General features: G+C 39.8%; 1 protein-coding gene across 3 annotated transcripts in view; it reads right to left on the bottom strand.

Annotated features, from left to right (window-relative positions):
- Positions 1–10,237, bottom strand: part of ESR2 (estrogen receptor 2) — a 37,704-nt gene extending 27,467 nt beyond the window's left edge. The window contains exons 1-2 of one of the 3 annotated variants that reach the window (XM_064460951.1): positions 10,003–10,237; positions 6,340–6,812 (exon numbers count right to left, since the gene is read on the bottom strand). In XM_064460951.1, the coding sequence (XP_064317021.1) occupies positions 6,340–6,812; positions 10,003–10,005 (476 nt within the window). In that variant the 5' untranslated portion in view covers positions 10,006–10,237. Of the gene's footprint in view, positions 1–6,339; positions 6,813–8,053; positions 8,493–10,002 lie in introns of those variants that run through there. The other 2 variants (XM_064460953.1, XM_064460950.1) reach the window with 2 other exon arrangements.
- Between the last annotated feature and the right edge of the window lie 2,749 nt (positions 10,238–12,986).

Below are 12,986 nucleotides of genomic sequence, written 5' to 3'. Positions count from 1 at the left end.
GTTTTAGGTATAGGAAGCACATCCGTTGTGTAATTTTTCTCTGGACCTCATTTTCTCAGTGGTTTTAGCATGCCTTACCTTCATGGTCAATACGGTTTCTACATAGAGAAAAAATAGTGTCACGAGCAAACTCTTGGCAGCAGTTTGACAAAAGGAAAGCTGTGTAGCTAACTTGTTGGTACAAACTCAAGCACAGAGGCCCAAGTTGAAAACTACAGAATTTTCCTCATCCCGCCTTCCAGCAGGATTAGGGAGGAGAAGAAATATCGGTTGGGATAAGACAGCAGGCAGCATGGTTTATGACTTCTGCCCTGGCAACATACCCTTGCTCTTTAGAGGAAACCTGTTCACCAGCATGAGTGAGTTTAAACAGAACAGTAGACACATGCTGCAAGTGCTGTCAAAGAGACTGTAACTAACATGTTAGAAGTAGACTTTGTGCTGATTTCATAACAGGGGGTAAGGACAAATACACCCACATGCCAACTAAAAACCCTAAGTTTATAAGTATCTGAGGAGAACATGCTCCAATTTCCTAGTCAAAAATTCGGAAAGGAAAAAAGGTGGTTCTTTAAGCATATACCAAAACAGAAAAATTAAGATGTTTTCTGTACAATTAATTTACTGCAAGCTTTTAAAAAATGTTAATTCATTCAGATATTGCAGGACATAAGGGTGTTTAGGTGTTTAACAAGCCTGGTCTTTGATTACACACACCCCCCCATTAACGGATTGCTAAACCGCTAAGTTATTTCCCCTTTTGCCACGCTGGGAAAACCATTGCGGGGGAACTTGCCCTTAGAATAACGGGACTATACCACACGTGCCTAATAAGCTGCTAATGCAAGAAGGAAAACATTGCTATTCCTTTCTGTTTCCCTTGGATTTGGAAGAAAAAGTAATGTGGTGTTTCACATTAGTAGAAAAGGTGTATTTTTAAGCAATGGAATCGTGATCCAATTGTGAGAGTCAGAAGAGAATCAAAATCAGCTAGAGAGCACCTCAGTGACTGATTGATATGCTGTAGGGAGCGATGTTTATCGCCTTCATTAAAGCACTGAGATGTTATGGATTAAAATAAAGAAAAAGCACACACTGTAACATCTCACTGAGGAGTGTTGGCTTTTACTTTCCAGTCATGAAAAGTGTTTCAAAAAACACTTTTTCTTTCCCTGCTTAGAAGTTTAACGACAGTCACCCTGCACACATGCAAGCTGCGTGACTTCCACCGACCGGCAAACGGCTTGCATACGGAGCAACAATCTGGAACAAATTCCTCCTGCAGTCTTAACGGGTATCAAATCTGCTCGCCTGCGATAGCTGCGGCAGCGCAGCAGGAGGTTTAAGCCCAATCGTTTTGGTACTGTTGTCTTTAAGGACAACAGAACTAGGAAACAGTTGAGAGCTTTAAGGTACGTGTTCCTTACCCCGAGAGCCTCGCCATCAGACAGCGTATCACGCAGACGGCCAGCCGGAGTGGGTAGCCCCACACGTGGTTAGAGGCCACCTCCCAGCGCTCTGGGGACCGGTGCACTCCAGCATGCTCAGCAGATGAACGAGCTGCCAGGTCCTCCAAAAGAACTGGCGATGGCTGGCTGTATGCTCACCAAGCTCCTGCTCTGAAGGATGCAGGAAAATGGCTGCTACTGAGGAACCGCACGGACAAAGATTTATTGCTTTACACCTCTAATTTACACCTCTCTATTTCATGATCATGGTTTCTGTATAGAGATATTAAATTTCCATTAAAAAAAATTTAAGATTGTTTTGAAAATAGCAAGTCAGTGATTTTCTACTCGTCATCAACAGTGACAAGATGATTACCCTAAAGGAGAAGGAATTAGCAAGACTGTTTAGGTTATTCAGTATCTATCATGTCTCCTAATTTCCTCTGGCTTTGCCACAGCAAGTATTTGATGCATATGCCACACCTGGAAAACATGAACCTAAATTCAACTTTTTGTTAGAAATGAAGAAAGGTGGCAGGATTTGACCTAGAAAGTAGCAAGATTTTCTCATGGCATTTGCTGTCTTTCAGGTTTTTTTTAAAACCTAAACTATTGTACATTATAAAAAGAATAAAAAAAAAAAATCCACTGAGAAAACAAACAAACAAAATCCATTACGTCAAAAGTGAATAGTCCAGATTTTGTAATGTCTTATAACTCTTCCCTCCCTCCCACAGGTTACTGGCTCATTCAGTATCTGGAGATGATTCAACCCATAAGAGCCTAAGCTGTAGGATGAAGGCGGCTCTTCCTTCCTCAACCAGAATGTGTGCAACGTGATGGGCAAAAATCAGCTGAGGAATACTTTTCAATCTTTATCTTCCTCATTTTCTAGAGACTCCCTCCACTATAACTTCTGGAATTGTTAATACCATGTGACTGTCAATATTTATATCTCCAGAACACAGTTTTGCTATGCTCCAAACATTGATTAATATGCTGAAAATCATGTTATAGATATATCAAAATTAAGGGACATATTTTTGCTTAATCTCTGTAACTATTCCATCATAAAATGGAGATGACAACCCATCACCTCAAAGAGATTTTGAGGTACATTTACATGCTCTGCAGAATGAGCACCAAAAAAAAAGGCATAGGAGAATAACGCAAATAATTATGGCTTCGGAGATGAATTTAAGCAATGGATAAATATGATATTAGTGCACAATGAGAAAGGTAGTTACTAAAGAATTTCTAATTAAGCAAGGATTGCTAGTCTGTGTACCCAAAAACCTTTACCTACACGCTCTACCTGCAATTAGTCAGAAGCACAAGGAAAATAGACAAGAACAACAAATTAAGTTCAGAAACATCACTCTGGCAACTTCATTAAAGTTTCCTAATACTTTTATGAAGTAATATATCTGTTAATTTTGAAAATAAACCTTTTGTTTTGTTAATTAAAATCCTTTTATTTATGGGATGAAGACAGAAATAAATTCAGACTACTTTTAAATATAATTACGCTACCACATTCCTTTTCATATCATTTTAATATAAATTGAGTGATCCTGCACCAACAAAATCAACAACATTTATGAGACTATTTCTGTTATCTTCACAGAGTCCCAGAATGGCAGGGGTTGGACCTCTGGAGATCGTCCCATCCAACCCCCTGTTTGAGCAGGCACCCCCAGAGCAGGGGGCACAGGAACGCGTCCAGGCGGGGTGTGAATGTCTCCAGGGAAGGGACTCCACAGCCTCCCTGGGCAGCCTGTGCCCTTGCTCTGGCACCCGCATGGGAAAGGAGTTTTTTTTCTTATATTTAAGTGGAACATCATCTTTCACTTCCACTAGTTAAATGGAAGTTATCTTCACTAGGTACAGGACCTATAATGCAAATATAGCAGAGTCTTTATCACCAAATTATTGCCATTTTGTACCAAAAAAATGGAACTCTAAAAATTCGCATCTGTTTTCACATGGAATACAATTAATTTTTGTTGAACTATTGGTGCAAAGTAACACTATACTGCATAACATTTGCATTTAACAAAGTTTAAAAAATTTCTTCTGTACCTATATAATGAACCTCTTTGTGAGGAAAGGGAATGGCAAGAATTCAGGTTCCTTATTTTAAGCTGATCTACAAGGAGATCCAAATTTACCTAGTGATCAGGTTTAGCAAAGTGGACCACATTAGTTTAGCTACTGTTAACAGAAATTTACACTCAGGGAAAATAAACTCTCACAGTGAGACTCTTGCTTTATTTTGAAAAGTAAAATAAACTGTGTAACAGGCCTAAATATGTACCAATATTTTCTTACTCATCTTTCAAACAAAATACCCTTTCTCAAAATACAACACTGTTTAAAATTACTTACACATTACAGCATTGGTCCCTCCCTTCCCCCAGAGCTATTCCTTTAAGTTTCAATCCCAAGAACTCTTCCTTCAAGGTATAATCTATGAATCTGTAGTGTCACAGCCATTGTTCCCATGGCAATAAATCTAATGTTCATTACATTAATTTAAGACCCCACCAAAGGATAAAGCAAAAGGAAACACAGCTTTTTTTTTCCTTACAGCCTTTTTTCAGGACACTATCTAAAATAAGGGAATTACAGCTCTTGCTTTTTGTGTTTCTATGTCAATTTTTTTTTCTTTTTTTACAACTTCTATACACGTAGTGGGGGTTACAATGCAAATGGACCACGGAGAAGGTCCAGCTAACAAAAACACAGTTGTTACTTGCTGCTGAACAATAAAAATCATCCATAAATTTAGACTCCAGATTTCATTTCTCCTCTTTAAGTTCCATCTATAAGTCAATAAATCTTCTGCTTTGTAAACTCCAGTGTGGCAGGTTTGGCTTGCCTTCTGCTTATGTAGAGAGCACACGACAGCGTCAGATGGGTGCTCTTGCCCTTGGATTATTCCAGCTGCTGGCCCATCAGCTGGACAGCTTCAAACACTAACCTACAGCTGCCTTCCCAGGGCTGTCAAAGTTTTGACACATTAACCAAAGCAGGAAGACTTTGGGCGTTAGCCCTATTCACATTAAACCTGCTGGGGGAATTCTTCTGTATAAGTGCTACCCAAACAGCCTCTCCCAATTCACACACCTACACTTAAAGTAGATTTGCACTCCAGAACTGCCTCCTCCTCTCTGCCGACTCCAAATAGAGACTAGGCAGGTGGCTGGGCTGAAGGCCTGTGCAGCTACAAGTCTGAAGTAGGCATAGATCTCACACCTTAGCCCTGTGTAGTCAACATAAGGCCCACCCACTGCAGAAGGAACGTGGGTAGACTCAAGAATAGCACAAATCCTTTATTAACAATTGAACTAAAACTGTTGCCAGAACACACTATTTTTCATACTGATAATGACTGCTGAAGTGAAATAAGGACCCCTATGAATAAACATACAGCTACTAAAACAGGAACATCACCTGCAACACCCTGTGCTTTTATCCATCCAGCAGCTGCTGTGCCCATGAATGGAGTCATTTCATCAGCTGATGATCTACACACTGCTTATGGTTTGTAATACGAGTAAATATGAGTAAACATGTTTGCAGAATGCAAACATGTTTCAGTTCTTTACGGTTTCTTTACAGCTGAAAATTTAGCCCATGAATCTGCTGTTCACAACACCCTCATAAAATCTGTTTCTTGTTGCTGTTCTCAACTATGTCAGACTTTTCAGCAGCAGCACCCTTTTGAACATAATGCGTGCTGCTGCTGCGTCACTGTTAATATTTCTGCTGGTTTTGACTGGGATAGAGTTAATTTTCTCCACGGTAGCCAGTATGGGGCTGTGTTTTGGATTTGTGTTGAGAACAGTGCTGATAACACAGGGACGTTTTCGCTACCGCTGAGCAGGGCTTGTACAGAGCCAAGGCCTCTCCTGCCCCTCACCCCACCCCACCAGCGAGTGGCTGGGGGTGCCCGAGAAGCTGGGAGGGGAGGGGACACGGCCGCAACAGCTGACCCCAACTGACCCATACCATATGATGTCATGCTCAGCACATAAAGCTGGGGAAGAAGGAAGAGGGGGACGTTCAGAGCAATGGTATTTGTCTTCCCGAGTAACCGTTAGCGTGATGGAGCCCTGCTTTCCTGGAGATGGCTGAGCACCTGCCTGCTGATGGGGAATAGTGAATGAATGCCTTGTTTTGCTTTGCTTGTGTGCGCAGCTTTTGCTTTACCTTTTAAACTGTCTTTATCTCAAACAATGAGTTTTCTCACTTTTACTCTTCCTATTCTCTCCCCCAACCCATTGAGGGCAGGGCAGGGGGAGAGAGCGAGTGGCGGGGTGGGGCTTAGTTGCTGCCTGGGGTTAAACCACACCAACATTAGGCCAAAAATCAAACAAACAAAAAAACCCCAACATTTCCCCTGAATTCTAAGTTATGAAAAGCCTTAACAACTATTAGATACAGATTAAAAAAAATATCAAGATAAAATGGAATTCAAACAATGTTGTATGAAAAGGACAAAAGAATGAACCTTTACTTCTTTCACTCCAAGGACTTAATTTCCCAGAGTAAAATTCATTTTTATTAAACAAAGTAGTATCTAGCAGTCTTGAACTTTTGTTTCTACACAATAAACAATTCCCACATTGAAGACATTCATAGTGCTGTGTGTCAGTGTATAGTTCTCTAAGGAACTATTTAAAAAGAAATCCTATTTCAGAAGTTACATTTAAAAAAAGCACAAAACCCAGGACTGATCTGTTTTTTGGTGGAGGTTTTTGGTTTGGTTATGTTTTTCATAGAGACCAACACATAGAATTCAAATGTAAAAATAAAATATTTAAAAAGAACTAAAGAAGCTGTAAATAATTTTCAGCGAAGTTTTAAAGAAATGAGCAGTACTGACCTGGTCACAGGTAGCACTGGCTCCATTGCTCTTGCTTCGCACCATGGACTCTTTGGCTGCTCTGCATACAGAAGCGATGACTGACAGTGCAATGTCAGAGGGGAGAGATGGCCAGGAGCAGACCATAACACACTGGGGCTTGAAGTTTGCCTCACAGATGCACTCTCTGAATCACCAAAATTGCTGGTAATGTTGTAATTCATCATGGCAGGGCTGCAGAATGCCATTGCAGAATATTCATGTCTGTTTTCCATGTAAGAGGAGGGAATATAGAGTGGACTGTGTTCTGCTGTCAACGTGGACTGATTACAGCTGTAGGGAACTGGAGAGATGATACCAGCAGGTGAGTTTTTAATTTCTGTTTTATTGCATCCAATATCCTGAAGTGGCAGCAACTGAGAAAAGTCCTTGTGAGAAGATGCACACAGGGACATTTTGAAGCAAGACTGAAGACTGTTGTTTAAATATTCATCCTAAGATGGTAAGGTATAAAAAAAGTTTAATTAAAAAGGAAGAAAGTTCTGTATTAAGTCTTTCTTATAAAAGAAAAGAGGAATCAGTTAAACAGGAAATATAAAAACATCTTCTAAGACATATTACATACCAAATGCACTTAAACAGTCAATGTACAAATTTATTACCTTTAAGAAAAAGAAAGCTTTCTAGAACTTCCTTAAAAATAAAGCCTAAGACACACGTTATGTTTAGACTCCCTTAAAAGATAACAGAAGAAAAAAGCACTTGAAGTCTGAAACAAAGATGCCAGTGACAACTTGGATCGTAACAACAGTAGCTCATTACAACCAGGGTAGAACTGCTCTTTGTCAGAGGCAAAACCACACAACTATGGAGTGAGTGCGCTGAGAAATCAATTCTCTTTATAAAAACTTGCCAGCTCTTGCTCCTGCTGTAAGTGTACTGCTTCAGCCTTCCCTTTATCAAGACAAACATTCAACAGCAGGTATTTTGAACACACACATACACACACACACACATATATATCCTTTAACCTCCAAAACCAGAATTCCACTGCACACCCCTCTCTGCAGAGAAGGAAGAAATGTAATGCATCACTGAGAGGTCCCTGGATACGGCACCTCTGAACAGAGCCATTATAAAAGAAGAAATCACAAAATACACATATTTCCAAAGCTGACAAGACAGAACTTGAGCAATTGCATAAAGTCCAGAAGTTGTTATATAACTTTATAATCCTCCATCCCCACTCCAACTACTCTTCATCCTTCCTTCCATCTGATTCAACTATCAAAACAGAGACCTTAATTTGCCCACAGTAAATACTCTTTGTCAGATTTAGGTATATCCAAATTATTTAAAGGGAGAGAGAAAGAGAGGGAGAGAAAGAAAGAAAGAGAGAGAAATCCACCAAAACCATCCTCCTAAGACATAACCCCTGTCCTGGAAACATTATTTTTACAGTATCATTTAAAAATATTTCTTTTTATTCTTCACTATGGGTTTCATCTGCAATTCATCCCAGCTTTGAAGACAGACAGGCCGCCCTTTTATTGCTTGCAATCCAAAACAATTCTGTTTCCAAAATAGCAAGTTGCAGCCCCCAGAACTGATAATGTAGTGTGCTTTTACAGATGGTAATAAGATCTTAACATGAAAAATCATGGGATAACTAAAAAGTCACCCACAGCTTTGCTATTCCAGAAGTGGGCAAAGTATTGATGCTAAGTATTCTTACCTTTTTTCTCCTCATGTGACCATAAAGCAAAATGAGGAAGATTCAAACACAGGTTTGCTGAAGTACCAGCAACCTCCCTGCCCCAAAAATTCTCAGCCAGATGGCATTTCTAGTATGTCATCTTGGGGCTTTGACACGTTTTTCTCCTCTAGGACCAGGACTGAGGGTAGAAGCATTAACAAAAAAATGTAAGAAATAGTCTTTTTGAATAAAATGGATAGTTTAGGGTCCGTCCTTCCTTCTCACTTTGCACTCTGTTGATGGAACTGACAATATCTGTAGAAATAACCAGGAACTCATTTAAATCATCTCAGGCACTTCAGACCCAGCTGCTGTTTTTTCCTTTGTGGGAAACAGGAAAATGAGATATATCTCAGCAGCTGTTTATGTCCAGCAGTTGTTGCACTGGAACTCCGATGCAGCCAAAGCAGGAGAACCTGACCTCACTCCTCACACAATCTACACACTTCGGTTGCCCCAGCCAGATGCTTCAGTCTCCTCTAAGAGAAACCAAGCATCATTCCATTTTCACTGCAAAAAGCATTGAAAATCCCAAAGACGCTTCGTTCCAATATTATGGGCTGGTCCCAAATAATTTTTAAGCAGCACATGATGGAACTAAGAAATTATCTTAAGACTATTTTCGGTGGTTACTACGAATGAGCCCAGTGAGCAGACACATGGTGCAGGGTAACCCCAAACCCTTCTGAGAGAAGGACCTGAGAGGCATTACAGCAACATCCCTGTTATAGTCAGCTGGAGACATTCTGCTGTGATGCTTTGGTAGTTTTTACAGCAGGCAACTGGTTGTGTAGTTTTCTTCAGACATTTGGAAAGTATATGCGTGTACACTATAGAAGCAGAGAGTAGAGCTGGTACTACTCAAATTTATGAACTGAAATCAGCTGAGCTTTAAGTCATGTTTTTTTATTTTTTTAAGAGGTAATCCACTAGAGTGGTATGCAGGATAACTGCCTATTTAGCAGAAGGACACATTGTCTCCAAAGGGCAACACACAGTATTTAGAAACGTACACAGAAGTTATGAGAGGAGTGAGTTTGTTTTAGGAGGAAGAGTCCGTGCAAGCATGAAAAGTCAGTACAACCTTCCTCAAAAACAGACTGGTCATGACTTATTTACAAGAGAAGGGACTCTGGGTTCCAGGAGGTTAAAGAAAACTGTACTCAAGGTCTTCAGCAGACTGCAATATAGTGAAAAAATAACAGCATTGGCTTAAGATAGTTAACTTGGGTCATAGAAATAGTTTAGCTGCAGTAAACTATGGATCTACTATGAGATCATGTTGTTCACATTTCCTTATACCTAGAAATTTAGAATGGGAAGCCCAGAGCCTCACAAATAAAGTGAAGCTGCTGAAGTTATCCAGTATTGCTCAGAAGGTCCTAAAAACTGACTGCTGGACTGTGAAGTACTAAGGACTGTGACATTAAAGGAGGACGGCAGATTCAGGGAACCAAACCTTAAGATTTAAGGCTGGAGAAAACAAACTCTGCTAATACCAATTCCTCAGAAGGAAGCACAGCCACATTTAAGTCAAGGATTAGAATAAGCAGTGCAACAGGCTAATGAATATGTTACATCCTGGGTATAATGTTCTCATATCTTAAGCACCATTCATTAAATAAAAATGAGCTCCTACATAAAGTGAACTCCCACTGCAACATCTCCTCTCTCTCTGAAGAAAGATTTTAAAAGCAAGAATCAATTTTAAAGTACGTTATTTAGATCTAATCTACCAGCACTGCAGTAGATCTGTACCAGACACAGAAATAAAAACCAGGTATCTGTTATTTTTATACTACAGTCTTCTGGCACACTGCAAATGTTTCAGCCCACTTAAGTCAGTGCAGCTTAGCAAGATACTCAACAACTGAAATGCCATTATTAAGTAAACAGCCATTTTGTCCAATTCCTTGAGTAACACTTACCATTCACAAATCTAAGTCACTAAGGGCAGGGTTCACATCTGGCATAAGAGAAAATAGTTCCATTGGCTCCAGTTCACAGAGAATGACACCGCTATCCATGGGGATGTAGGAACAAAAATGTGATGTTATCAATGTTCTCCACACAAAAAAAATTAGGTTTCTGGTCTTTAAACAGCTCTACGTATTGAACTCGATATAATTTGAGAGTCACCACACAAGACACACCAGATCAGGCACAAGAACTGGTTTAGATGTCATAGTCAAACAGATACATGGGTAAATAATTAAGCCGTCTGACCTATTTCGAAAAACTCAAAAGCCAGTTATTGCACATTACCTATACCAAGTATCTTTTTAAAAGCCTTTTATGAAATAATTTAATACTTTATTTTAGTTTTGGAAAGGGGAAAAAAATAGGTAGAGAGGGCAGGCTGCCATGTTTTAGAGCCTGCTTGGAAACAGAATACAATAGCTTTTCCTAGAAAAACACAACAGTCTGCAAAAAGCAATAGTGATGGACGTTGTCAGGCACCATTCCATCAACATACACTACAACATGCTTAGCATTTTATAGGCAAGTCATGTATTTTGAGCAAAGACTTTTTTGCAATAGAGAATTAAGATGACCTTTTTCTCTGCTAGGCTTAAATTAAAGTGCAATCATTCTTCCTTTCGTTTTAATGGAGGTGATTCAGCAAGCATGCATTCCACTACCCCGCAGCCTAAGGCCCTCAGTCATCTTGCAAAGCGTTCTATTAATATTCTGCTAAGTTAAACTTTACACAACCCACCACAACAGCGAACTGAATAATTTTCTCAAAAACTGATCATTAAAGGAAACTCATTCCCGATACATAAAATGGCACTTGTGCTTCAAGTTTTGTGAAAAACTTATTACTCATTAAGCACAGCAGCGTCAAATACTGCCAACAGAAGGCATATAAGTAAACAAATTTATTATTACCTGAGAAGGACTAGGTGCAACAAGTGGGGGACAGATAGGGAAGCAAAGTGAAAATAAAGCTATCGTTCCAACCATGAGATGTTGTACTCATTCCTGCAAAATTGATAGCCTGTTCTCAACGAGGTCAAGACCTCCTCTGAAGAAAATACTGCAGATTAAAAGCATACAGGCAAGAAAACTTTGAAACACTTAAGCAAAATAAGCACTCTCTTTGGCCTATCTTAGCCTTTGTGTTACTGATGATGCTGACAACTTCTAGGTTATTCTAAACATTCATAAATATATTTCAGAGCTCAATGAATATGACATACACGGAGGCACCAAGGGAACTGGGTTTGTTCCACCAGAGGAACACAAGACTGCAGGAGGGTGTAACTCCAGTCTTCTACTCCCTGAACTGGAGTTACAAAAATGACAAAGCCAGACTCTTTTCAGAAAAAGTGCACAAGCCAGGACAAGAGATTACAGTCCCAAGTCAGGGTGAGGGAAATTCCAGTTGGATGGAAAAATTCTCCACAATAAAAATTAAGTACAGGAACAGGATACCCAAAAAATGCTGTGAAAATCTCCATCTTCAGAGATATTTTAAAAAAAAACAAACTTGCCTGAAAAAGGCCCTAAGCTACCTGACCTCACTTTAAGCAGGATGATGGATTAGTTGCTCTCCAGATGTCCCTTCCCACCAGAATTTTGTATGACTATGTTCCTCCACTACTGGAGGCATTCCTGCAAAGGAAATTCAGTTTTACCCATGCTAGAAAGAGTGAAGCATATCAAAGGATCATTAATTTACCCAGACACTGGCCACCTTGTCAACTTTTTTCAAGAAGGTAAGAGCTGTGGGTCCTGCCCAAAGACAACCAGCATTTCACGGTACATGAAAACAGCTGTCTTGCACACACTGCAATGGGATTAGTTCACTAGAAGAAGGTATGCATACAATTGGAAAAGATTTCCATATCTCAGTTCAAACTAGAGTTAAGATTGACTGCAGTAGTTTTTAGCCTTTCAATTTGTAGACCCTTAAAATGTTATCAGGCCTCAGAATGGATTTAAGCTTATGATTATTTGTATTTCTTAGGTGTGTTTCATAGACTTAGGAATCCAGAGACTAGAAGCTGAAAGCCACTGTCCTGCTCAAGAATACAAACTGATAGACTTCAGCTTCTTTACTCTCTATGTCATTACTTCAATGTACAGTGTGGACACTCAGTACATATTCCATCAGAAAGAATATTTGAATTTTAGTGTGAGAATTTTAGCATGCTCCATTAGAAAAGAAAACATCCATATGTTACACTGTTACACAAGTAGCAATTGCAAGGATCTCTCTGAGGATTTTCTCATCACATTTCAATCCACAGCAGTATCCTGGCGGAAGCCAATACCCAGAATACCACCCCTTCCAATAAGAACTTTTTTATTGAAAGAAAGCATTTCTCTCTGATGCAAGGAAGGGCAGGGAAGAGTGGTACAGGCTAGCCTACACTTGGGACTCAGGTTTTTGTGTATCTGGGATGCTCTATCCAGCATCTCTGAAGCTCACTTGGGTCTCTCAGCACACGCTAATTAATTAAGCTAATTCTTAAGAATCAATTCTGAGAAGTTAATTCTTGGTTTGATGATCAGAACATAGCTCTGTGCCAACAGCAGGGAATACACCAGTTCCTTGGGTACAGGAGGAATTAATTCCTTGAACCACCATTTTCCCCTTAATGACAGCAAAGAACAAGCATACAGGAGCCTTCCTCCAGCTCATTACTTTCTAGTCATTACAAAAGCCTGTATTGAAGGACATCTTTAATTCTTGAGACTCTGCTGAGAAACAGAGCACCATGCTCAATCATCTGCTTTCAAAAAGGGCAAATACACATGGAGGAACAGCCTCATTTTGCCCAGTGGGACTTACACACATCTTGGCAGTTTACTGAATAACTGTCTCTTAGTTATCGGCATGCTGTAGATGTGAGCTGGCACAGGGGCTGAGATTCTTTGACTCAAGTCAAGTTCTTTCTGTTTA

Source organism: Phalacrocorax carbo, chromosome 9, assembly GCF_963921805.1.
Source record: "Phalacrocorax carbo chromosome 9, bPhaCar2.1, whole genome shotgun sequence".
In the NCBI taxonomy this organism is placed as follows: Eukaryota; Metazoa; Chordata; class Aves; order Suliformes; family Phalacrocoracidae; genus Phalacrocorax; species Phalacrocorax carbo.
This window is presented reverse-complemented; position numbering and strand designations above follow the sequence as displayed.